At 37.4% G+C, this 25,962-nt stretch overlaps 2 protein-coding genes and 1 long non-coding RNA gene across 3 annotated transcripts; 1 reads left to right on the top strand and 2 right to left on the bottom strand.

The window, feature by feature from the left end:
- Positions 1 to 869: 869 nt before the first annotated feature.
- On the bottom strand, positions 870 to 5,122 carry LOC128223417 (adhesive plaque matrix protein-like). Its single transcript, XM_052932697.1, has 3 exons — positions 5,086 to 5,122; positions 2,649 to 3,440; positions 870 to 2,170 (listed from the first exon to the last, which is right to left on the bottom strand). Exons 1-3 carry the CDS (start codon positions 5,120 to 5,122, stop codon positions 870 to 872), a joined length of 2,130 nt encoding a protein of 709 aa, XP_052788657.1.
- Positions 5,117 to 8,391, top strand: LOC128224620 (immediate early response gene 5-like protein). The gene has a single exon (XM_052934544.1). It carries the CDS (start codon positions 5,243 to 5,245, stop codon positions 6,179 to 6,181), a length of 939 nt encoding a protein of 312 aa, XP_052790504.1. The 5' UTR covers positions 5,117 to 5,242; the 3' UTR covers positions 6,182 to 8,391.
- Positions 8,392 to 16,686: 8,295 nt separating this feature from the next.
- LOC128224490 (uncharacterized) lies at positions 16,687 to 22,278 on the bottom strand. The gene is made up of 4 exons (XR_008259490.1): positions 22,079 to 22,278; positions 18,952 to 19,154; positions 17,585 to 17,791; positions 16,687 to 17,106 (listed from the first exon to the last, which is right to left on the bottom strand). It is a non-coding gene; the product is annotated as an uncharacterized LOC128224490 (long non-coding RNA).
- Positions 22,279 to 25,962: the final 3,684 nt, after the last annotated feature.

Here is a 25,962-nt window from a genome sequence, read left to right as displayed (position 1 = left end):
TTTTTCCCAGCACGATCAGTGCCGTAGCTACACTGAGGCACACCGAGGCAGCTGCCTCGGAGTTTTTTTCGAGCATTTAACAATTTCTATAGCTCTAAAAATAACTCTTTTCGACTCACTTCATTTGCCTCAATGTACACAAACCATCGACGAAAGATGCAGGAAATCGCTTCTTGCTAAAAAAAATCCGGGGGGAGGGGGGGGGGGCACATGCCCCGGACCCCCATAGATCCTTCTGTCTCGGTGTTTTTTTTTTAAGTCTGGCTAGGGCACTGACTATTTTAACTTGTTATGATATGAACTTGCCCAAAAGCGACATCTGTAATAAAAGTGATTGAAAATCACACTAAACTTCTTTTTGGTTGTATTTTTATACAAAATGAAACCTTACAATTGTGTTGGTGTGGTCTTACACCAACATATAAGAACAAACCATGTTATTTGTTGATGTTATTACGTGTTTAGTGAAAGGTCCTAAGTCAAGGCCGGCTAGAAGAGTGACGTCTGTGGTAAAACATTGTTTATGTGTGTAAATAAATCATTTTTCAAACCCGTCTAAACTAGTGACGTCTCTGGAGTTTAATATAGTATAACTAATTCTTCAATATTATAACAACCTTTAGCAAAGTTAATGTCGCTATTGAAAGGAATGTATGTAGTAACATCCATGTACGTGATGGCACCGTGCGACAAAGATAACTAACTGTCATATGTATAAAAACACGATTTTTAACAACTCTTTAGATTATTTATTTAATGGAACACTTGAAAAGTTGAAAGAGCTATTCCCATGACTTCAATATATTGTGGGTTGATATGAATTGGATAGTGATAGAACTCTTCATATGACTTAGGTACTTGACCGAGCTCTATATATGACATGGGTAGTTTATAGAGCTCTTTATATGACCTGGGTAGTTGATAGAGCTCTTTATATGACCTGGGTAGTTGATAGAGCTCTTTATATGATCTGGGTAGTTGATAGAGCTCTTTATATGAACTGGGTAGGTGATAGAGCTCTTTATATGACCTGGGTAGGTGACAGAGCTCTTTATATGACCTGGGTAGGTGACAGAGCTCTTTATATGACCTGGGTAGGTGACAGAGCTCTTAATATGACCTGGGTAGGTGACAGAGCTCTTAATATGACCTGGGTAGGTGACAGAGCTCTTAATATGACCTGGGTAGGTGACAGAGCTCTTAATATGACCTGGGTAGGTGACAGAGCTCTTAATATGACCTGGGTAGGTGACAGAGCTCTTTATATGACCTGGGTAGGTGACAGAGCTCTTTATATGACCTGGGTAGGTGACAGAGCTCTTTATATGACCTGGGTAGGTGACAGAGCTCTTTATATGACCTGGGTAGGTGACAGAGCTCTTTATATGACCTGGGTAGGTGACAGAGCTCTTTATATGACCTGGGTAGGTGACAGAGCTCTTTATATGACCTGGGTAGGTGACAGAGCTCTTTATATGACCTGGGTAGGTGACAGAGCTCTTTATATGACCTGGGTAGGTGACAGAGCTCTTTATATGACCTGGGTAGGTGACAGAGCTCTTTATATGACCTGGGTAGGTGACAGAGCTCTTTATATGACCTGGGTAGGTGACAGAGCTCTTTGTATGACCTGGGTAGGTGACAGAGCTCTTTGTATGACCTGGGTAGGTGACAGAGCTCTTTGTATGACCTGGGTAGTTGATACAGCTCTTTGTATGACCTGGGTAGTTGATAGAGCTCTTTGTATGACCTGGGTAGTTGATAGAGCTCTTTGTATGACCTGGGTAGTTGATAGAGCTCTTTATATGACCTGGATAGGTGATAGAGCTCTTTATATGACCTGGATAGGTGATAGAGCTCTTTCTATGACCTGGATAGTTGATAGAGCTCTTTCTATGACCTGGATAGTTGATAGAGCTCTTTGTATGACCTGGGTAGTTGAAAGAGCTCTTTGTATGACCTGGGTAGTTGAAAGAGCTCTTTATATGACCTGGGTAGTTGAAAGAGCTCTTTATATGACCTGGGTAGTTGAAAGAGCTCTTTATATGACCTGGGTAGTTGAAAGAGCTCTTTATATGACCTGGGTAGTTGAAAGAGCTCTTTATATGACCTGGGTAGTTGATAGAGCTCTGTATATGACCTTGATAGTTGAAAGAACTTTTTGTATGACCTGAATAGTTGAAAGAACTTTTTGTATGACCTGGATAGTTGCCAGAGCTCTTTGTATGACCTGGGTAGTTGATAGAGCTCTTTGTATGGCTTGGGTAGTTGATAGAGCTCTTTATATGACCTAGGTAGTTGAAAGAGCTCTTTGAAAGACCCAGATGGTTGAAAGAGCTCTTTGTATGACCTAGGTAGTTGATAGAGCTCTTTGTGTGTCCTGAATCGTTGAAGAGCTCTTTATATGACCCAGGTAGTTGAAAGAGCTCTTTATATGACCTTGGTAGTTGAAAGAGCTCTTTATATGACCTTGGTAGTTGAAAGAGCTCTTTATATGACCTTGGTAGTTGAAAGAGCTCTTTATATGACCTTGGTAGTTGAAGAGCTCTTTATATGACCTAGGTAGTTGATAGAGCTCTTTATAATACCTAGGTAGTTGATAGAGCTCTTTGTATGACCTGGGTGGTTGAAAGGGCTCTTTATTTTACCTGGATAGTTGAAAGAGCTCTTTATATTATGACCTGGGTAGTTGAAAGAGCTCTTTATAATATCTGGATGGTTGAAAGAGCTCTTAATATGACCTGGGTAGTTGAAAGAGCCTTTTATATGACCAAGGTAGTTGAAAGAGATCTTTATATGACCTGGGTTGTTGATAGAGCAATCTATATTCTTCAGATCATCGTCGGATGACGTGGATAGTGGATATACCTCTTCGGATGACTTGGATAGTTGAAAGAGCTCTTCGGATGACTTGGATAGTTGAAAGAGCTCTTCGGATGACTTGGATAGTCTATTGAGCTCTTCGGAAGACTTGGATAGTCTATGATAGTCTATAGAGCTCTTCGGATGACTTGGATAGTCTATAGAGCTCTTCGGATGACTTGGATAGTTGATAGAGCTCTTCGGATGACTTGGATAGTCTATAGAGCTGTTCGGATGACTTGGATAGTCTATAGAGCTCTTCAGTTGACTTGGATAGTCTATAGAGCTCTTCGGATGACTTGGATAGTTGATATAGCTCTTTGGATGACTTGGATAGTCTATAGAACTCTTCGGATGACTTGGATAGTTGATTGAGCTGTTCGGATGACTTGGATAGTTGATAAAGCTCTTCGGATGACTTGGATAGTCTATAGAGCTCTTCGGATGACTTGGATAGTCTATAGAGCTTTTCGGTTGACTAGGATAGTCAATAGAGCTCTTCGGATTACTTGGATAGTCTATATAGAGCTCTTCAGATGACTTGGATAGTCTATAGAGCTCTTCAGTCGACTTGGATACTTAATAGAGATCTTCGGATGACTATGTTATTTAATAGAGCTCTTCATGCCCATGACTTTGTTACTTTATATAGTTTTGGACACAAAGCCACAAATAACATTTTTCGCAAACTAGAAAAATATGGGATCACGATTTTGACCATAAGTACCAGTAACAATGTCCACAACAACGACATCATGGCCATCATTATCAACATCATCATCGCAATCATCGAACTATAATCATAAAAAACTACAAACATCACAACCACTGACAACAGAAACACCAGCAGATCGTAATGAAATATCATCATTAGCTACAGCAGCACTAGCAACAGCAGCAGCTGTGTACTGTAACAGTATTTACATAATTGTATACTCATTGTTCCATATTAACGTACAATGAAATACATTGTTATTTCATAGCTCTAGGAATTTCATGCATGTGATGTGGGAAATGATAGCACGGATAATCACAGATATTTTGTTATTCACCGGCCGGTATTTACACCATGACGTAAGTATCGGTTGTTATTCTGTCCAGTGGTGTCCGGAATCATAAGTGACCATCCCGTTGTGAGATACGTATATCTATTTAATTGAAAGATTGTCCTATTATGGTAGAACGTTGGTATATCACGGAGATCTGTTATCATAAATGTTGTTTCCAGTTTAAACCGAATTTCACGGAGTGGTCAAGATCATAATAAACTGGTTATTTCTTGAAATAAATATACTTTCGGTATAGAGCGTATATTTATTATTAGATAATGATTTTAACCAGATTGATGCAATGGAAATCTACACTGCCATATTCGTGAAAGTTTACGCTGCATGATAAATTTAATATAACAGCAGCCCTGCTAAATGTTTAACAACTGGACATCACAATATGAGCAACTTTAAGTTAATTAGTTACTCAGCAGTATTAAATTTGCATTGTCTTTTTCGGGTTATCCAGTTGCTATATTTAGAAGTGCAAGCAATACACAATGTGCACCATTTCAAGGACAAAGTAAGGTCTTATAAATGTCTGGTTTGAACATGCATAAGTGCTGACTTAATCACTTCCCTGTGTCAGTGTAGCTTATCTCAAAACCCGTAGGCTTGTCCTAGTTTATTCATAAATTCCCCACATAACTTTGGGAAAACTACGTACACCCATCAATCTATAATTAGACCAGCCAATTTCCTAACCTTACAAATTAATCGTCTGCAGCTACTACTTCAAATATTGCTACCAGTCCATATCATCAATAAATCTCAACAAAGCCACCAGGACCATCTGTCCTGGGACTCCTGTTTGTTTCCAAAGCAACAGTCAAACATAGTACCGCTAAATCGATTGTTTCAAGACTTTCTTTGTTTGTTCAATAACAAAGAACGCATCTTTCACTATTTTAATCAGTTTGAACCAGATCGGGCACGACGCCATATTGAAACCACGTGATCAATTTGAGTGAATGCACCGTGACTCAATATAAATCGTTCATAGCACTATGACTACATTTTACATGTTTCATCTTTATTTGGCGGGTCAAATTTATTAATAGATTCATACTATCACGCGCAATATAAAGGTTAACTGCCATTCATTGGCTAGTGCGAATGACGTAGAGGCGAACAGTGCAATTTCATTGGTCGATCGTACTCCGCTGTGACGTACCTGTTTCAAAACTAGATGTTTTACTATTAATCGGCATTGTAGTAATCGACACGCTGCGAGTAACATCAATACTAGTCTCGCAGCTATTAAACTTTGATTGATATCAGGATTTTAGATCTTTATTATACATACGGAGCTAGTGTAGAAACTGGACATTATGAATTCTTCAGTAGAAGCTCAGCGATTAATCGCACTTTCCTTGGGAAAGATCACGATGTCCCGTCAACAGCGTGGTGGGATAAACTTGCATAGGAACTTACTAGTTGCGAGTGTGTTGCATAAAGCTCGGACAACGTATATGATGGATAACTTCCAGACTTTACTGGCCAACAAACGGGCCCAGGCGGAGAGGGAAGCAGCCGCTAAAATGATCGTAGAAACCCCGGTGGCGAAATCAGAAGACACGACGTGCAGCGAATCAATGGAAAAATCGTTTCAAACGCGTGGGGTCATTGAATACAATAAACCTGCCGCGGATGGGGCACCCAACGGGGGCCAGACGGAAATCCGAAATAAAGCCAAAATGGACAAAGAAAATATTGTTCCGACTTATGTAAACAAGGAGGATATGAATAATAATACACCTTGTGATAAATCTGAAGATCTCGAACAGAAATCCTGCTCCAGAGACTTGACAAATTCCACTCCGATGGTTTTTGGTAAACAGCCATTGTCAGCCAATAACGGTTCTACTAATTACGTCAGCCAATTACCGTCGTGCAGGTGCGTAGGGAACAAAAGGCAACGATCGGTCGTGAGTGAATGTGAGTCAGCTACGGAGCCAAAGAAGCCTCGTTATGATGATGAGGATAGTAAATATTGTGACTCAGAGAGCGAGTATGAGAGTGACTCAGGTGAACATCAAAGAATGCAGACTGATTCAACACAGGTGACAAGTTTGGTGGACATTTTCAGCACGGGATTTAACGGTTTGTGTAAAGACAATGAGCTCAAGCAGCCCTCGGGACAGATTAACGTGTACGTGAGTGCGGACCGCCCGGTGTCTGGACACCAGTATGTGTTGACGGACATGAGCTGTGGGACCCAGTTAAAGGACAGTGTAGCCATACCCACTGGCATCGCGCTAGCTGTTTGAGTTTGCGGAACTATTTCATTCAGGGATTTACAGTTGTATTATATAATAACTTATATAAAATGTGAGGGATCTTAATAGAGTTTTGTCATGAAATGAACAAAATCTTTTATAACCCATTTTGTGAAAAAAATCTCCATCATAGATGTGCAATCTAGAGAATACTTCAAATGTGTACAGCATAATGATAAATGGTTTACAGTGGTACATAACTTATATTGTTTACAAATTATTTGGAACTAGATTGAATGTTATATAAACGCCACTATGTGATATTCAAACATGACAACTTCCGTTGTTTACATCCTGCCATTTAATCGAGCGGATATGCTAATTAATACGCCTTTTGCTAACATAACGTACTTCTTTTTTGTATGACATTACTAGGCGTTTACATAAACTGTACGCCCCCATTACGTCATTTACCATAATTGGCAGGTGACCTAATTCGCCTTTCATTATTAATCATGTGTCACTTTCATTAGAAATTTGTAACCACTGGGGTTTTATGAATTGTTTTATCAAATAATTAACTTTTGGTTTCACGTTTTATCAGCTGTTGTTTATTGATTGTATAGATTGTGTTTCACACCTTTCTTTGTTTCAATCGAAACAGGACATGGCCTAAAGCCATTTTACTTCTTTATTTTGATAAATCTTATCAGATTGTTATTTTATATAAACACGATTAAGCATATTTTAAATTCTAACACCTTTTAAACTTTAATAACGTATCAAGTTATTTTTATTTTTGCACACTGTTATCTTAAGGCGTTTAATCATGGAATATTTTCTTTGTTGAATGAAATCTGGGTCAAATCTTATCTTAACAAGAAATAAGTTACAACATGTCAGGATTGTTATGTCATCCAGCCATGCGTGTGACGTTCAACTCATGTCATGAAATAATTGGTTATAATCTAATTAACGTTGGCTACGAATAATTATGGTAACTTAAAATTATGTTTACTGTTATCAACAGTTACACAAGCAGGTTCAATCCGGTTTCACGGAGGATTTAATCCGGTCAACTTGAGAGAAGCTGCTTATAACTGGTCTCCTGCTAATTATATCCGTTGTTATAATTATAGACATGTTTTTTTTTTTCTCTGAACTGTCAACAACAAGCCCATGTCTTATTACTATAGTAACAAGTTTGTATTGGACTTTGAACACAAATATCGGGCGGGGAGTGGTAGTTTTCCACTCCTGTCGGTGCGAGGCTGGTGCTGGTATTGATTTCCCTCATTAAATCTGTTAAGAAGTCACTAGTAGCAGTATTTTATTCGGGCTATCGTTGATTCATTGAAAGAAATCAAATACGCGTGACATGACGCGACTACATTTCTTTGTTAGATCTCTTGTCAATAGACGAATCATCCGGGCCCGGCCTTGTCAGTGTGTGTGTATCCATGGTATTAAGGAAATTTGTTTTGTTTATTGTAGGAGTGCAGATACACTTTCTCGTTCAGTTTTGTTATATCGATTATGTCTACGGTCTTATAAGGCAATTGCTTTGTACTTTTATTGATTTGTCTGGGTCGAGTTTAAACCAGTTTTTGAGTTAAGCAAGATTATTAGGTGCTTACTTAATAGTCGCCATCCTATTAGTTGACTGTTCGGTAAAGTCACACACTTTGATGACTATCCTTGATTAATAATTAACCACATGTCTTAATCCTATTTAAAGGTCAACTTTGTAAACAAGTCATGTAAGTGCAACAGTTATACCAAAGGTTAAGAACTTTGAGACTTGAGTGTTTTTGTAATTTTAAGCATTATTTTGTGTTGACGCTGTTTGACTTGACTTTGACAGGTTAGATTAAAGAATTAAGGCATGTGTTATGCAAATGAGATTTTTAGAATGGGTCATTTCAGTTATGAAATAATATGAGTGATTGTCCTATCGAATGAATGAATGAATGAACATGTTTATATTCATTCAAATGAGCAAATGTTATTTATTTGAACAATATTTTGAAATGACTGATATATTGTGAAAGACTTTGTGAATGATGTTTGTATATCACTAGTATGTTGTGACATTGCTATTGTATCATGTCTCATAAATATGACTGTATATAGATATGTATATATATAAATTGTACTTGAACAATGTTTATGATCATGCATGGAAAGAACCATGCCATGAAAAGAAAAAAGTTATAGAAAAAAAACAATTAAAGAAAAAATAAAAAAATCCTGAAAATATATACAGCCTTTGTGTTCGTTGAACGTTGTTGTTGATGATGGTGATGATGATTATTGCTGTGAACAACGATGGTAACTACGGATGATGATGATGGGTAATGTCGTTAATGATGGTAACTATCAGGGATGTGATTTGTTCGCGTATTCGCGGATCTAATGGCCCCAGAGACCCCCCCCCCCCCCCAAAAAAAAAAATCAATCACATCCCTGAACTATGGATGATGATAATGATGATGATGATGATGATGATGATGGTTAATACTGTCAACAACGATGGTATCTATGGATGATGATGATGGATGTGGCTTAATTTGATGCTTACATAACTGGAAGGCTATATACTACTGGGCGTTGAACCTAAGAGTGCATTGATCTATATAGAATGGAAAACAAACATTTAAAATATCCAGCAAATTGAAAGCAGTGCTTCAGCTTAGGCTTGGCTTCTAAACCTAGGTAATCAGAATGTGACGTAGATGTGTGTAAATAGATAAACATCTGATCATAAAGAGTTATATATATATTTATGTAAGTGTATTTGTGTATGAGAAATTACCGTACTTAAAATGCACTTGAAACCAGATGAGACGGGAAGCTGGGAAGATGCTGGAATGTGTGTATTGCACTATCCCAGGTTTTCATGAATGAGGTTTGTTGGAGTTAACTCAGAGGATGTGTTGCCACTGGTAACCTGTTATATTTCCGGAAACGATAGCTAAATTACTTTGATTTGAGTGGTATTCTCCATTTCATAAATAATTACGAAAACAAGCCAGCTTTATTTCCTGTGGTAGATCGTGTTTCTATTCGAAACATCTGGGTGTGTCCTACAAATTCTTACTGATGTGTGGTTTTTCTTTTCAACCACCAACCTCATTGTGTGTAATTTTTTAAACTGGATTTTTTAAAAATACTGAATATATTTTTCGCCTCATTTGTCATTGATCAGATATAAAAATTGATTTTGGAATCCGATACTCTCAGATTGAATTTGAAATAATACGAAATGAAATTTTTCGTAAATATTGACTGGTAATTATCCACACCCATGTACATACCAGTATTTATTTACGTGGATCGTGATTGACAGACGGTCACATTGTAAACAAATACATATTGACCATTGACAAGGTTGACCTCGGGCCAACCGGTACTGACCAGCGTGTACAGTAGCCGGAATTAACTGGTAAACACTCCAATAACAACTTGATGGTATGTGGGATGATCAACTTTGAGGACTGGCCAGTTCGTCAACAACCCACACACAAGCCAATACTTTTGTAACGTGGGAGACGATTCATTCCCATTAATTACTATAGTTTTATAATGTTGAATTGCGATTTTAATACATATAAGAGATCTCGCGTCCAGGGGGTACTGGTCAGTTAGCGTAATAGAGATAAAAATAATTGGAACGGCCACATGTAAACATTTAATTACATCTAGGAGACCGACCATTCCCCTTTATTATTGTTTTCATCTTCGCTGAGTAAGTCTTTTCCAGAACTGACCGAATGTAATTGGCCACCGATTTTAGTAATTGAACCTCGAGCCCATCTTATAATAAGCTTTAGTTATAGGTTCAATGAAAGCCCGAGTGCTATAGTAAAGCTTTGGGCCCTTAATACATGCAGACGTAAAAGTTCATAAAATAATAAATGAAAAAAACAACACTTTTTTTAAAGAAAACTTTGCTATATATAGTGAAAGTTATGAGTGGATATATGATTATCATTATACGGCATTATGTGTCCAGTATTGTTGCTGGGAAGGCAGAAAGCCATCGAGACGGATAGGCTCTGACATTCCCGGAGCATAGCTTGTTGGCATTCCATTCCGGTAATCGATTTTTTTTAAAGAAAACAATGCAAAATGTTCCGCTTGTTTTGTTGGTGAAATTTGTTTTACATTTCAAAAGCCAAGTTCCCCGGCAATCCCAGTAAGAATGTACTACTAAATTGTTTTAAACTAAACTTTACTTTTTTAGCATAAGTAAGCTATAGTTAACCGCTTTCCATTGTTCCTTTGTTGTCATGTGTCTTGTATTGCATGCACGACTTTCCGTAATTCGTTGAATAAAGTTTCAAAGTTTCACATCTCTGCCTTCATTTATAAGGTTCAAACTAAACTCCAGTTGTTTCAATGAACAATAAGCTAATTGATTTTGTGAAGGAAACTGGCCACACCTCGAATACGCCTCGGGGTATTTTATTACAAAACTCTCATTCATGTCCTTACTCGATTTCTCATTTGTAAAGAAGTATTTCCTTGTTCATTTCTTAATAATTTGGTATCACTCGCTTGTAACTTGATGTCTTATTATCATGACAAAACTGGGAGCTCTACTTATCTCCACGTCTATTTTTCCTACAGTATGTTGACCTACATACGTCAATAAAAATAGTCGTTTAACATTCGGGCGAACATTGACCCAGAAACTGTCCTAATCGATTTTGAGTAAAAAAGGTGACTGCCACGAGATGATATTTGATTACATTAATTATATGAATTGCAAAATAGTTACTTCGCATTCATGTGTATTCGGAATGGGTGTGTCCCCGAAGTGCGGTTTAGTTGTTTATGAAAACAAACTACTGGCTTTTTTACTGCTAGCGTTCTCAAAAAAAATGTAATTTAGATTATATTATGCAGATGATAACTGCTTGAAGTTCACGATTGAAACATGTGAGATTTGAATTCCGAGGACTAAAGATCTTGTTGTTTTCTGTTAGTCTAATGCACCAGTCAATTGTAACCACGGCCCCCCAGGTATGGGGGTATACCGGGGATAGCCGGGGAAATGGGCCATGTTTTTACCTTTCTTGTGGCCCCGCAGTGCCGGGGGAATGCGGTGGTTTTGTCTTCGCGCAATATATAGCGGGGAATTTGCCTTACCTAGGCTTCCTGGGGTGCGGGGGCATTTGGCGGGGATTTGACCGTCAGTTCGTCCCCGCGGAGCGGAGATTTTACCCGGGGATGGCTGGACCGAAAGTCAAAGTCCCCGCTATTCCCCGGACCTGCGAGGCCGTGGTTACAATTGACTGGTGCCTAATAACTGCTTGAAGTTCTCGATGGAAACATGGGAGATTTGAATTCCGAGGACTAAAGAATTATGTTGTTTCAAATACCGTGACTGCGTCTAGTAACCTTTTTTAAATGTCGTCTGGGAATGTTATACACACAGTCACTTAAAAAAGGCTATTTGAAAGATGGTAGCATTGTTTAAATTTTATCGTAGACGGACACAAAATAGGTTGATGCAACATTTTTTTAAATTAAAATGCATTATTATGTGTAACTCACTTGACTTTAATAATCTAAACAAGAAAGACATAAAAGCCATATGATTTGTGTGCAGACAAAATAATACAAACGATGTTTCGGCGCCTTTTTATATTCGGGAATTTGTGGCCACGTAGTTATTCATTACAAATACAAAGGCTTATATATATTTTCTGTACACAAATGATATGATTTTTTTACTTAATCAAAAGAGTCGAATTTCAAATGAATGGTGCATTAAAAATGAATAAATAAAAAAATGCAACAACCATATTATGCCCCTTCATTGTGCCGACAAATTATGCATGGGGCACCAACTAGCAGAAGACCTCTAAGGAAAATTCTCTTACTAACAAATTAATATGCATGTAAGTTGGCCGATAGTTGACGTCTAACGTCAACCAACGCAGCTGAAAGCGCGAATTGTTGAAATTAAGGGGATTTTGTTTGGGAATGTTTCCCGTTTGTATAACCATACAATTTCTACACGATTGTTATTCACTTGTTCATTTTATATTCCATTTCTGATTCGCAGAAAAGGCAAGATGTCGCAGGCGCTCCTCGGGTAAGCATAAGCTTCGACATTACCGAGAGCATTTCTGAATATTCACAGGCAATGCCCTTGTTGGACGTCACTGACCGCGGGGACTGGTATAATCTACGTCCAGTAAGGGCGCTCCTGGAGTATGCTCACGTGGCTGAAAGTCTTATAAACATGGGCGAAGGGACGGGTAACCTACGTCAAAACCGTTCCTAGTGTATTGTATATGTGGAAAACATCCGCTCCCTTCAGTATGCGCACTTGGTAGAAAGTTTTATAAACATGGACGAGGGGACGTGTAGCCTACGTCATAACTGTTCCTTATAGGTATGGTATACTAGTATGTGGAATAACATCAATTTCATTTAGCTTAAGGTCTTGTAAACACGGGATAGTAGTTATCAAGGATCGGACTGAGATAATTCGCAAAAACAGTCCAAATTGCACACGTACTAGATAGCTGTAGGGGGTCGTGTATCCTACGGACAAACCGCTCCTGAGATATGATATATGTGGATAACATCATGGTGAGCTCCTGGAGAACGCGCCTATAGCTAAACGTGTTTTAAACATGGGCGATTTCTTGGTAAAGATCGAAATGAGATAATTCGCAGAAACTGTCACAATTGCACACGTAGGCTGTAGGGGGTCGTGTATTCTACGTCAATAACGCTCCAGGGGTATTGAAGATGTGGATAACACAATGGGCGTGAATAAGAATATGCACATAGGAGTGAACGTTTGAAACACCATGGGCGAGGTGTGGATGCTGTTACATGCATCTGCAGGAACTCGTGGACAAATTATAAACTTGAAAAGCTTTATTGCACATTCTGAGACACTGGGAAAGGAGCGTAAGTATACCTTTATGGGCTCTGACTATACCCAAATACAAGAATTACATTTGCTTGGACTGCTCATATGGCAAATACAAGCACAACCTTGCCCCTTATTGCCCATACACCCAATATAAGGACTACCTTGGCTCTGATTGTCTATACACCCAATATAAGGACTACCTTGGCTCTGATTGTCTATACACCCAATATTAGGACTACCTTGTCTCTGACTGCCCATACAACCAATATAAGGACTACCTTGTCTCTGATTGTCTATACACCCAATATTAGGACTACCTTGGCTCTGATTGTCTATACACCCAATATTAGGACTACCTTGTCTCTGACTGCCCATACACCCAATATAAGGTCTACCTTGTCTCTGACTGCCCATACACCCAATATAAGGACTACCTTGTCTCTGACTGCCCATACACCCAATATATGGACTACCTTGGCTCTGACTGCCCATACACCCAATATAAGGACTACCTTGTCTCTGGCTGCCCATTCACCCAATATAAGGACTACCTTGTCTCTGGCTGCCCATTCACCCAATATAAGGACTACCTTTTCTCTGGCTGTCTATTCACCCAATATAAGGACTACCTTGGCTTTGACTGCCCATTCACCCAATATAACGACTACCTTGTCTCTGGCTGCCCATTCACCCAATATAAGGACTACCTTGTCTCTGGCTGCCCATTCACCCAATATAAGGACTACCTTGTCTCTGGCTGCCCATTCACCCAATATAAGGACTACCTTGTCTCTGGCTGTCTATTCACCCAATATAAGGACTACCTTGGCTTTGACTGCCCATACACCCAATATAAGGACTACCTTGTCTCTGACTGCCTATACACCCAATATAACGACTACCTTGTCTCTGACTGCCCATACACCCAATATAAGGACTACCTTGGCTCTGACTGCCCATACACCCAATATAAGGACTACCTTGGCTCTGACTGCCCATACACCCAATATATGGACTACCTTGGCTCTGACTGCCCATACACCCAATATAAGGACTACCTTGTCTCTGACTGCCCATACACCCAATATAACGACTACCTTGTCTCTGACTGCCCATACACCCAATATAAGGACAACCTTGGCTCTGACTGCCCATACACCCAATATATGGACTACCTTGGCTCTGACTGCCCATACACCCAATATATGGACTACCTTGTCTCTGGCTGCCTATTCACCCAATATAAGGACTACCTTGTCTCTGACTGCCCATACACCCAATATAAGGACTACCTAGGCTCTCACTGCCCATACACCCAATACAAGTTGACCTGGATTCTGAATGCCCGTACACCCAATATAAGATTACATTGATTCTGACTGCCCATACACCCAATATAAGGACTACCTAGGCTCTGACTGCCCATACACCCAATACAAGTTGACCTGGATTCTGAATGCCCGTACACCCAATATAAGATTACATTGATTCTGACTGCCCATACACCCAATATAAGGACTACCTTGGCTCTGACTGCCCATACACCCAATACAAGTTGACCTGGATTCTGAATGCCCGTACACCCAATATAAGATTACATTGATTCTGACTGCCCATACACCCAATATAAGGACTACCTTGGCTCTGACTGCTCATACACCCAATATAAGGACTACCTTGTCTCTGACTGCCCATACACCCAATATAAAGACTACCTTGTCTCTGACTGCCCATACACCCAATATAAGGACTACCTTGTCTCTGACTGCCCATACACCCAATATAAGGACTTCCTTGTCTCTGACTGCCCATACACCCAATATAAAGACTACCTTGTCTCTGACTGCCCATACACCCAATATATGGACTAACTTGTCTCTGACTGCCCATACACCAAATATAAGGACTACCTTGCCCCTAACTGCTCTTACACCCAATATAAGGACTTCCTTGCCCCTAACTGCTCATACGCCCAATATAAGGACTACATGGACTCTGACTGCCCATACACCCAATATATGGACTACGTTGGCTCTGGCTGGCCATAAAAGGTTTCAATGAAAACCAGAATAAATATTTCCAAAACTGTTTCTTTGTTAAATCAAAGCGCTGAAAGCGCTGCAAGACTGTCGGTGACGTAACTGAAGCAAGCAAACACTACCGCAAAGTTCTTTCAAATGAAACGTGATAAAATGATTTCATACAAATGATGAACACTCTTTAAGGTAGATGAAGAATGACAAATGTGATTATAGTAAGCACAAATATATTGGGCCTACTTAATCATGTATCCAATGGCCTACAAGATTCTTAATTCAAATTTCCTAATTTTGAACCGCTTTAAATTAGTTAAATGCATATTCATAATGTTAAAATTGCTTCAATTTATGACGTCGCTTATAACAGTTTCAGTAAGCAATTACATTCCTTCATTTCATTAGGGTCTGTTGAAGCCAATGTCTTTAAAATGCAAATACAATACAAACTATACCCAAGATTCAAGGGACATAATAAAAATATAACTTTAAAATGATGCTCTTTCAAGCCTAAAAATGACTCCCAGAACTTCTATCAACAGAGTCCACATATCTACAAAATTTGTGCTCGAGTTACTTTCTTTGATATAAAAGTGAAAACAAATCTGCATGGTGCTGTGGCATCATACCATGAAAAAAACTAATATCTTTAAAATTTGTTTTCTAGTTTGTTTTTATTATGAAAGTGTTAATAAATCTGCATGGTGCTGAAGAAAAAAAACTAATGTCTTAAATTTCAAACCTGCAGCATTAATTAGCACCATGTTGTCAAGAATATCTGGACAATTGAATGAAATATGCATGGACCAAAATGACAGCTGGTTTTTCATTGACAAAAGATGCCTTTGAGGCAGTTTTAAGATTATGCTATTCAAAGTATGAGGGTAGTTGGTACAGTTTTCACTCATATTCAGATGATGGCTGATATTTGCTGATAAACATGTATCCTCTTAGCAGCAGGGAATAAGTAAATGACATAGTTTTAATGACCAATATTGGAGATGTGACCTTGACCTCCAAATCCAAAGGGGTCATCTGCTGGTCACCCCAAACCTGAATTTCACGTTTGAAGGCCATGGGTGCAGACTTTGTCGAGTTGTCACACAGGCAAGCTTTTTGCATTCAATGGTCTGTGACAAATCAATAGGGCTCACCTACTGGTCAGGCCCAACCCCAAAGTCAAGTTGTTCAAGGGCCATGGGTGCAGGCTTCGTCCAGTCATTATTAGTACAACCTTTTAGCATTCAAGGTGACTGTGACCTTGACTTTTGACCCAATGACCCCTTAAATCAATAGGATCTTCTAATAGTCAGGCTTAGCCTCCATGTTGAGTTTGAGGGCCATAGATGCAGGCATTGTCAACTTATCAGTCAGATGTATGGTTTGACACCTTCCTGTTCAAGGTCACTGTGACCTTTGACCATATTTCCCCTAAAATCAAAAGGGGTCATCTACTGGTTAAACCAAACTTTCATGTCAAGTTTGACAACAGGTCTAGGAATTGTAGAGTTATCACCCGGAAAAGCTTTGGGTACTGTCAGAAAGACGGACGTAGCGGCCAACATGTGCAAAGCAATATACTCCTCTTCTTTGAAAGGGGCATAATAAATTGAAATTGATTAAATATTTTTGTTTATTACGTTAATTAACTTACACTACATACAACAAGTACCATTTTGATATTTTCGAATGCTCATTTGGGCATGTAAATGGGTTTTGATCTGACTATGAACATGAAACTACATAGTGATGTTCCCTCCTATCAATTCTAAATTTAAATAACCATGAGAAAAAGAGAATGTTTTCACTGCACCATGAATAAATATGTCAAACAAAATAAATGTCAAGTTATTCAAGATTAATTTAACACTGTTCTTTTGATGATTTCCGTGCATTCCTGACTGCAGGTTTTTCCCATTTTCCCACACAGTTATTTCATATTGGCCTTACAAGGTCAGATCTTGAGTTGGGTCTTCATTGCTGGACACTATCGCTTTATCTCCACAGAAAACACACTGGTGCAAGTTTCACTGCAACAACTACAAAAAAAGTTATATTATATTCTAACTGAACTCTGCATCAATATTCAATTATTTTTTTATTGGATTTAGGAAATGTCTTTGTTTTAAAGGGTTCATATAAATTAATGATTTTTTTCAATTTAATGCATTATCATGCTTGACTCTTTGACATTGATGGTTAAAACAAAGAAGGCATATGATTTGTGTACAGATTAAACATTATTAATTATAAATGTGTTCTTTAATTAATAGACAAGTGGCAACAATTTCCCCAGTTAAAAAAGCTTACATTTGTATATCTGCAGATTAATCATTTGCATTTCTTTTGCTTTGATCATTTAAGTCAAATGAGTTAGACATGATAATGCATTAAAATAAGAAATATATTTTTGGGCATCAATCTATAGTGTGTGCCTTCAATCTAGAAATAAATTTCTTCTCAACAGATGCTAAATTATAATAAAAAATATAAACCAAGATTTTGATTATGACATACCTGCATAGTTAGTGGTCTCCATAACTGCTCAGAAATGCTCCCTATGACAAACTAAGTGCTGGTGTATGGCTGGGTAATAGTGCTGCTCCAACCAATAGCGCAATTCTTCCTACAGGTGGACCAGCTCCTCAATATGGTTTCTGTCATGGCAATGATAACAGTATGTAACATGCCCTTTTCTACTTTCCAGAGAATGAATCTTCCAATCTAAATTACAAATTTAAGAACAAATTTATACATATGCATGTGTAATGTTGTTAAAAACATACCATTTAGGTGCAACAAAACTATAAGATTTTAGGTGAAAATTGAGCCAAATCAAAACATTTAGTCATTTAAAGCTGCACTCTCACAGATTTACTGTTTTTACAACTTTTGTATTTTTTGTCTTGGAATGACCTATTTTTTTGCTAAAATATCTGCAAACCAGTGATATAAGACTACTGACAAAATATTAGATTGCAGACTTCCATATTTCAGGTCGAAAACAAAGGTTTTATGGCTTAAAGCGTTACTAACGATTTAAGAAAAATGCATAAAACATTTTGAACTTAAATATAAACATTTTCTGACAAATTTATTGTCAGCAATCTTATATGAATGGTTAACATGCATTTTCACATAAATTGGCCCGTTCCAAGACAAAAAATAAATAAAGTAGTCAAAACATTCAATCTGTAAGAAAGCTGCACTCTCAGTCACAGATTAAAGGTTTTGACAACTTCTTTTACTTTTTGGCTTGGAATAAGCTAATGAAAAGCAGTATGAAAACTGATGAAATAAGACTGCTGACAAAAGATAAGATCATGTTTTTTATATTTTCATTTGTAACTATTGGTTTTATGGTTAAAAGCATTACTAACGCTTTACTAATAATGAGATTTTTGGCACAGAACATCATCTTTTGACCGTATTAAAATAAGAAAACAGCGTTCCAATATTTTCAGTTGCCTTTTTTGACTGAATTAATATAAGAAAGCAGCGATCCCCTTTTTCCAGTTGTCTGTTATGTCCAGTGTTCAGAAATTCGCATAAAATAATTCCTTACAAGACCAAGAAATAAAAAAACAGTTGGTAAAACAGACAATCTGTGAGAGTGCAGCTTAAACATATGATATGCATTATCAGACCTACTCACATCCTGGCTACACAACCAGTACATTCATCAGCTTTACTGATTCGAACCAGGCACATTTATATTGGTAGACTAGCATTTTACCATTCTGTGCTGGCCAGTAAAGTTCTCATTTGAATTAGAATTCAAAATGTATATACCTTTGTTCATTTTCTTTGCCAACTCTGTTTCAACTGAACTTTTTAAATGAATGAGAAGTTTCAAAAAATAATTACAATATCTCAGTAAATACCTGCATTTATGTGTTTCTTGTGCAATCTGTCAGCTTTGGTAGGCTCAGGTTTCATTTTGTCCACCTCAATACTTGTAATCTTCTAGTCTGATGTACTGCCATCCAATTTTTAAGTCAGGTCAGGCAGCCATTTCAGCTTTGTTCCAGTTGATTGTATCAGATGATGTTAACAATACTAGCCTTGTATCCAGGCACTTCTCAATCTGAAAGTTTACAAAAGAACATGGCCTGTAATATTTAATAAAAAAATCATAATTGTTTACTCCTGGATGATGGGTTCTAAAGTAAACCTTTGAGAAAAGATGCTACTGGTATGGTGCTTGAACCCACGACCATGTGAACACTTGCATGGAGATCTGTCAAACTGAGCTAACTGGGTAACTGATTTTTAGGCAGCTCCCAGCTTGGCTCTACAATTGACAGGTGCATTATACATTATAGAGACAATAAATCAAACACTTGAAGCACTAGTCCAAATAATAGTAACTTAACTGATCTTTTTACAAATTTTGAAATGGCATATCCTTCACATACAATTTTTTTGTACCAAAAGTGGGTAGCTATTCCGATTGGGATTCCGGGTCAGATAATTATATATATCTAAAATATGAGTTATGTACACAAAAAATAAAAGCTGACAAATTATTATGAGTTTGATGAGTGTTTTTCTTCATTTCATACTGTCAAAACATAATGATATAAACTGTTATACATGAAGATCACCTGCAAGGCTGCAGTGCATAGATTTACATACCCCGGTAGATGTAAAATGTTTGTGTTTAAATGCATTAAATGCTTGTTTTGTGAAAAAAATCTTTGCACTTACATGGTAATAACTAAAATACGAATATAAACCTTTAATATCTATTTCAAACATATAATACTTATCTAACTACGATTTCAATATCTTTCAACCCCCACCCTGTTTTGCACAAACCCGATTAGACGTAAGGGATTGGAAGAATCCCATATAACACGTCTATTTTTTTAGACTATTGAAGCATATATGTTCTTTTTTGATGGTTGAGACGTTTCAGGTTAAACAACAATTAAAAATGCAAAATAATTTTAGTGAATAATCAACTCTGAATTGAAAGTAACATGAAGATGTTGTAGTGAAGGATTTGCCATATATATATTATATATATACATTTTTTTTAATCGTAAAAAGAGTCCGTCAAAGTACAAATATTTAGACTAAGAGATGTAGATCAGCTAGATGTACCTTCTAGTCCAAATAATTGTACGTTGACAGATTTTTTTATGATTTTTGATACAGCAAATCCTTCACGTACAAATTGTTTTGTACGAAAAGTGGGTAGTTATTCCGATCGGGATTCCGGGTTAAAGCATATTGCATCTATAACATATCATAAAAACAAGAAATATTACCAGATAATGTTATTTTATAAAAATTCCGTAACCAAAAAGTGATATCAAGCAAATAATTATGAGTTTGATGGTTTTTTCTTCATTTCATTCTGTCAAAACAAAACAATATATACATGAAGGGCACCTGCAAGGCTGCAGTTCACAACACAGTGGCTTGATGACAAAGGCTCATTAAAGTCACAATAAAAAAATTCAACCAGCCAAAATTATATTTTATACATACTTGAACATGTATATCATCAATATAATACATTGCCATAAACATAAAATGAGATTTGAAAAAAAAAAAAAATACCCTATACTGTAATATGAAACAAGTGAAGAATGTTCGCTCGGCGAAAACGTAAACAAAGACCAATTCTCGTCGAAAATGATAACTTCCAACTAAGCTACAAACAAAATACCTGGCTCATATATGCAGCGACCAGTTATGTGCAGGTTAACACCGGTATCCTTGTCGAGAGAAACAGTATACGACGAAAATGCTTCAAAATGCGAATTATCACAAGCGCTAGGAAGAGATTGTGCTGTCAAAATGACGTAGAACCCGGCTCGCCTTCATCGATTAGCCAAAGCGACCGAAGGACGGGAACCACGGGAACACTCAACACTTTTACATAGACTATCGTTACCTTATCTCAAAAGGCACTCCTGTCAAATATTCAACCCCTCGTATAGTTTGCATTTTCTCAATTTAGTACGCTGTTTGTATCATGATTATTACTTTATAGTAAAAACAACAACAAAATAGCATACAACAAGCGTAGTCTATGTAAAAGTGTTGAGTGTTCCCATGGTTCCCGTCCTTCGGTCGCTTTGGCTAATCGATGAAGGCGAGCCGGGTACTACGTCATTTTGACAGCACAATCTCTTCCTAGCGCTTGTGATAATTCGCATTTTGAAGCATTTTCGTCGTATACTGTTTCTCTCGACAAGGATACCGGTGTTAACCTGCACATAATTGGTCGCTGCATATATGAGCCAGGTATTTTGTTTGTAGCTTAGTTGGAAGTTATCATTTTCGACGAGAATTGGTCTTTGTTTACGTTTTCGCCGAGCAAACATTCTTCACTTGTTTCATATTACAGTATAGGGTATTTTTTTTTTTTTTCAAATCTCATTTTATGTTTATGGCAATGTATTATATTGATGATATACATGTTCAAGTATGTATAAAATATAATTTTGGCTGGTTGAATTTTTTTATTGTGACTTTAATGAGCCTTTGTCATCAAGCCACTGTGGTTCACAATTTTACAACAATCGGAACATTTCGGCCATCAATTGTAACAACTTGCCATCTTTGGTAAGCTTCGAGATAGTCAATCCCTGTTGGAAACTGGCTGAGGTGTTCAGATTGTTCGGCCAAGGCTGAGTTGTTACGATTGTATTATCTCGAAGCTTGTCGGAGGTGGCCGAATTATTACGATTGGGTCAAGTTGTTCCACTTGGCATAATTGTTGTCTGTGTCAGTCAACTTTCCTTTTAATGAAAAGGTGAATAATGTGTTTTAATGCATTAAATGCTTGTTTTTTGCAAAATAGCTTTGCACTTCCATGGTAAAATATGAATATAAATCTTTACTTTATTATCCATTTCAACCATAAAATATTTCACTTAATACAATTTCAATATTTTTCAAACACCCCCGCTTTTTGCACAAAACCGTTTAGACGTTAGGGATTGGAAGAATCCCGTATAACACGTCTATTATTTGAAACTAATGTACATGTACCTTCGTGTCCGAAATCGATCACTTCCTGGCAGCTCATTTCTGGATTGTCTCCATCTAAATTTAACATTTTTAGACGCATACATTGATGCCATTTTTGCTTCGATTGATGTTAAAGCAATAGCACTAAATACAGGTAGGTTATTTTGTAGAAGAACGTGTTCGAAGTAACATTCAATTTCATTTCCGCATAATCGCCGCCATATTGTGTATGACTTTAAAAACTACACCCTATAGTTCAAAATAACAATAGGCATAACGTTGACACACTGTGATAGGTATAATCCAAATAATTTACTCAAACAAATACAATAGTTCGATTGCTGCTGAAAAAAATCATTTGAAACATAAAAGCTATTTAACAAAATATTACATGACATGAACTCTTTAACCGCGTATGATTTATTTCTTAATAGCTTTCATTCATAAAATAAGTTCTTTGCCGGGGTTTGCCGGGTCAGTCTTGAATGCCGGGATATGTGTGACGTCACACGGGGTGCAAACATGTGGTGTAGCTTACTATTGGATGTAGGGTAAAATGACTTCGTATGTAAATGCTATACTTTCATTATTTTTCATTATATTGTTCAATAAAACTCACCAAATTGCAACGGTACAACTATACTAAGAGTAACACGCAATGTTTGTCATAAAAAAGGCAATAACGCGTTAAATACACATAAGCAAGTACTTGACGCCCCACATTAACGTAAGTAGTTCTGTTGCTACGCAGGTGGTGTGTATTAATATATTCATGTTCAATATGTCGTGTCAGGCGACTAGTCGCGTTTCTGAAATACCGCTCTCTAAAGACTGTCGGCTTGCAGCCGACAGTCTAAAAACGAGCCGAGCAGGAGAAAGACACGCAGTTGTTACAAACAATTCTTGTTTTATCATTATTGGTTGGGCTTTCTGGCGTGCATGACAAACCCAGCATCGACAAGCACATGTAGTCGGCGTACGTCAACATAATAACGCATCTTCGACACGCTAACTTCCAGTAACAAGTCAACAATATGTTGTCGTCATGACATTATAAAGTGCGATTACTAACGATCTCTATCTCACCTTCACATCCATCATTTGTTTACGTTAAATAGAAACGATACACAACACTAAAGCAATCTAATGTTGTGGTATCAATGCAAAACAAGGCTAATAAACTTGCCAATAGTTACTTAAACCCGCGTCAGTCTGTATTAATTCATAACAGTAATGACTAAAATGTTAATCAATGATTCTCACAGAGATCAATATATAGGTGTTTATGCAACAAAGCATCAAATAGTGTTTAAGTATAGAAGGTGTTGGCCCTTTATGGCATTCAAGATACGGATAGAGGCTGGTGAAATGTTTTGTCCATGTCGTTGACAATGAAAGGGCGGGAGGACCGCTATGTTTGGGATCAATACAAGGTCAGTAAAGCAGGACAGATAGTGGGCTCACAATCTGTCGGGCCCGGACAAAGGGAGCCCGCCGCTGGACAGCCCGTTTGCCTGACTCATCCTTTCCTAATGTTGGTCCATATTCCCGCCCGGGGACAAAGGGTTGTCCTCGGCCATCTGGGTTTGTAAGCGCGGGTGTCGACTGGACCGTAACGTATCATCTTATGGTTGTTAGAAGGTCTTGCTACGGAGGTCGAATCAAGTTTGTCTGGGGTTGTGGGTGATTTAACGCGCGAATCAGGGTATTGTTAGAGGTGACAAACCGCCGTCTTTAAGGATATTTGAATTACATCATCATTTATCGGATAGTTTCATAAATCAAACACGGTTTGAAAGGTTAAAAACCGCCTTTTTATCAATTATTCTAGACAGTATAGTATTTACTTAAAAAGTAAACAAATGCGTTTCCTTTTAAGTTCTCAATCAACAAATAGTTGCTTTACGATCAAGATCTATTATGGAAATGAGGCTTCTGAAAACAGTTACTGTTGTACGTACAATGTAGTTACTAGTATTCGCCATGATAGTATGGTACAATTGTCCCGGTCTCTTTGTTTTAAGACATAAATACCCTTCATTCACATTTCGAGGTACTCGTTCACGTTTGATAGTGTCCGACATAAAAAAAATGTTTTTGTATGTTATGTGCAGAAAAGTATGCTTTCAATAAAAAAAACAACTCTATACTGATATTATTGATCATTTATTATTTTGGTATTACAGAAATTGCTCTGTTACGCCGAAAAGTGTCAAAAACGCTATGAAAAACGAATTTCTTTTGGATTTTATTTACAAAATTATGTAAAAATAAATACCTGCTAGATGCTGTTTGGTGTTTGTTTTAAAAGTCAGAAAAAAAAACTCAATTTGAAGAAAAAAAGTTTTGAAAAGATCTGTGAGCGATTCTCTTTATGAAAGATAACGCAGTTTAAACACAGTTACACATTAAAGAGTTTAAATTGAGACTAGATTTAAAACGCCCGTCTGCAGGTGCAAAATCACATCTTTAAACATTTCGTTCCCATGGCAAGAGCATGACACTTTCCCACCTGTCCGTCAGCCGTCATGGAAGCGTCTGAGTGATCATGATTTTGAAAGCGTCTGAAAGACACACAAAGGGTTCCCTAGCGTCAGTTGAACCACTGAACAAAGGGCTAAAGGGGGCTATTAAACTTAATTTAAGAGAAAGAACGTGTCGTCTTTCAAAATATTTAAAAATCACAAAGGAGACGAATGGGCACGCGCTTTTGTTAGGGAACACTTGGCAAGGTTAGAAGGAAACTGCCTACTTTGTCCTTTTTTGAGTCAATCAAATATTGAATACACTAGCGGATCCAGGGGTAGGGGGATGGAGGCGCACTAAAATCATACAAGTTTACTTTTGATTTCAATATGGGAGAAAGAAATGACAAGTAATTAAATACACCATTTCGGACTAAAAATGCTTAAAATTGTCTTGGTGAGTTCCCCTCCCCCGCCGACACTTTTATCCAAAAAGATATTACGCCCCTTAGTTACGCCCTCACTAACGTCGAATCCTGGAGCCGCCACTGGAATGCCCTTTTAAAAATGGACGATCTTCATGTCAATATTTTTTTGTTCTTTTTAATAGAAAAAAATGTGCGCATTGATATTGATACAGTTTATATGATTAATTGTAGATTTTATTCTTTAACGAAATCTAGTATTTAGGGGATTCGATTGGGTCAGCTCATTTTCGCACATCAGAGTGATGATGCTATGCATACCACATTATTAAATTAGATTTAGCATTGTCGAACCTCTGATGAATGAGAATAGGGTTAGCTTTGAAACCTCTCAATCATTTAAATAATTCGAAAACATTTCCCATTTATAAAAACCTTTTCCAACAAATGATGGTAAATATCGAATCATATTTCTCGATGAATGAGTCATTTGATCTTTCTTTTTGCAGAACACGTATTAAATATTGTCGAGGATATTGTTTGTTCAAATGTATGCTTTCATATATCATTTTTTTGCCGCGTCATCCCGATCAATTCTAAAACATACCGCAAATACGAGTAATACGTGTCTCACTTGCATGTGATTGGCCTTAAAGTGCATTTATTGGTTATATCGAAATAATTTGTTGCACAGAAGTAGGTTAACATTTATGCAAAGAGGAATATGAAGGTTATTTTGAAATAAGTTTGCAAACAAATAAGCCATTAAATTACTACGAAAATCTATAACTTGACGTCTAATGTCAAAATTGTTTGTTAATATTCACATCGTGACCGCGCTTCCTTTGAAATGCACTCTGACCCCCAAATAAGCAGTACCATTATTAATTCATTTTGTTTTGGTTTACCGAAAAGGACGAATAAACATCGGCAACAATGGTTTTTATGAAGGAAACCGTGTTTAATTCGAAAGAAAGGTGCAGAAAATAGGTATTTCTACCTTATGAGACAGACA

The sequence above is a fragment of the Mya arenaria genome, chromosome 17 (assembly GCF_026914265.1).
Source record: "Mya arenaria isolate MELC-2E11 chromosome 17, ASM2691426v1".
Classification (NCBI taxonomy): domain Eukaryota; kingdom Metazoa; phylum Mollusca; class Bivalvia; order Myida; family Myidae; genus Mya; species Mya arenaria.
This window is presented reverse-complemented; position numbering and strand designations above follow the sequence as displayed.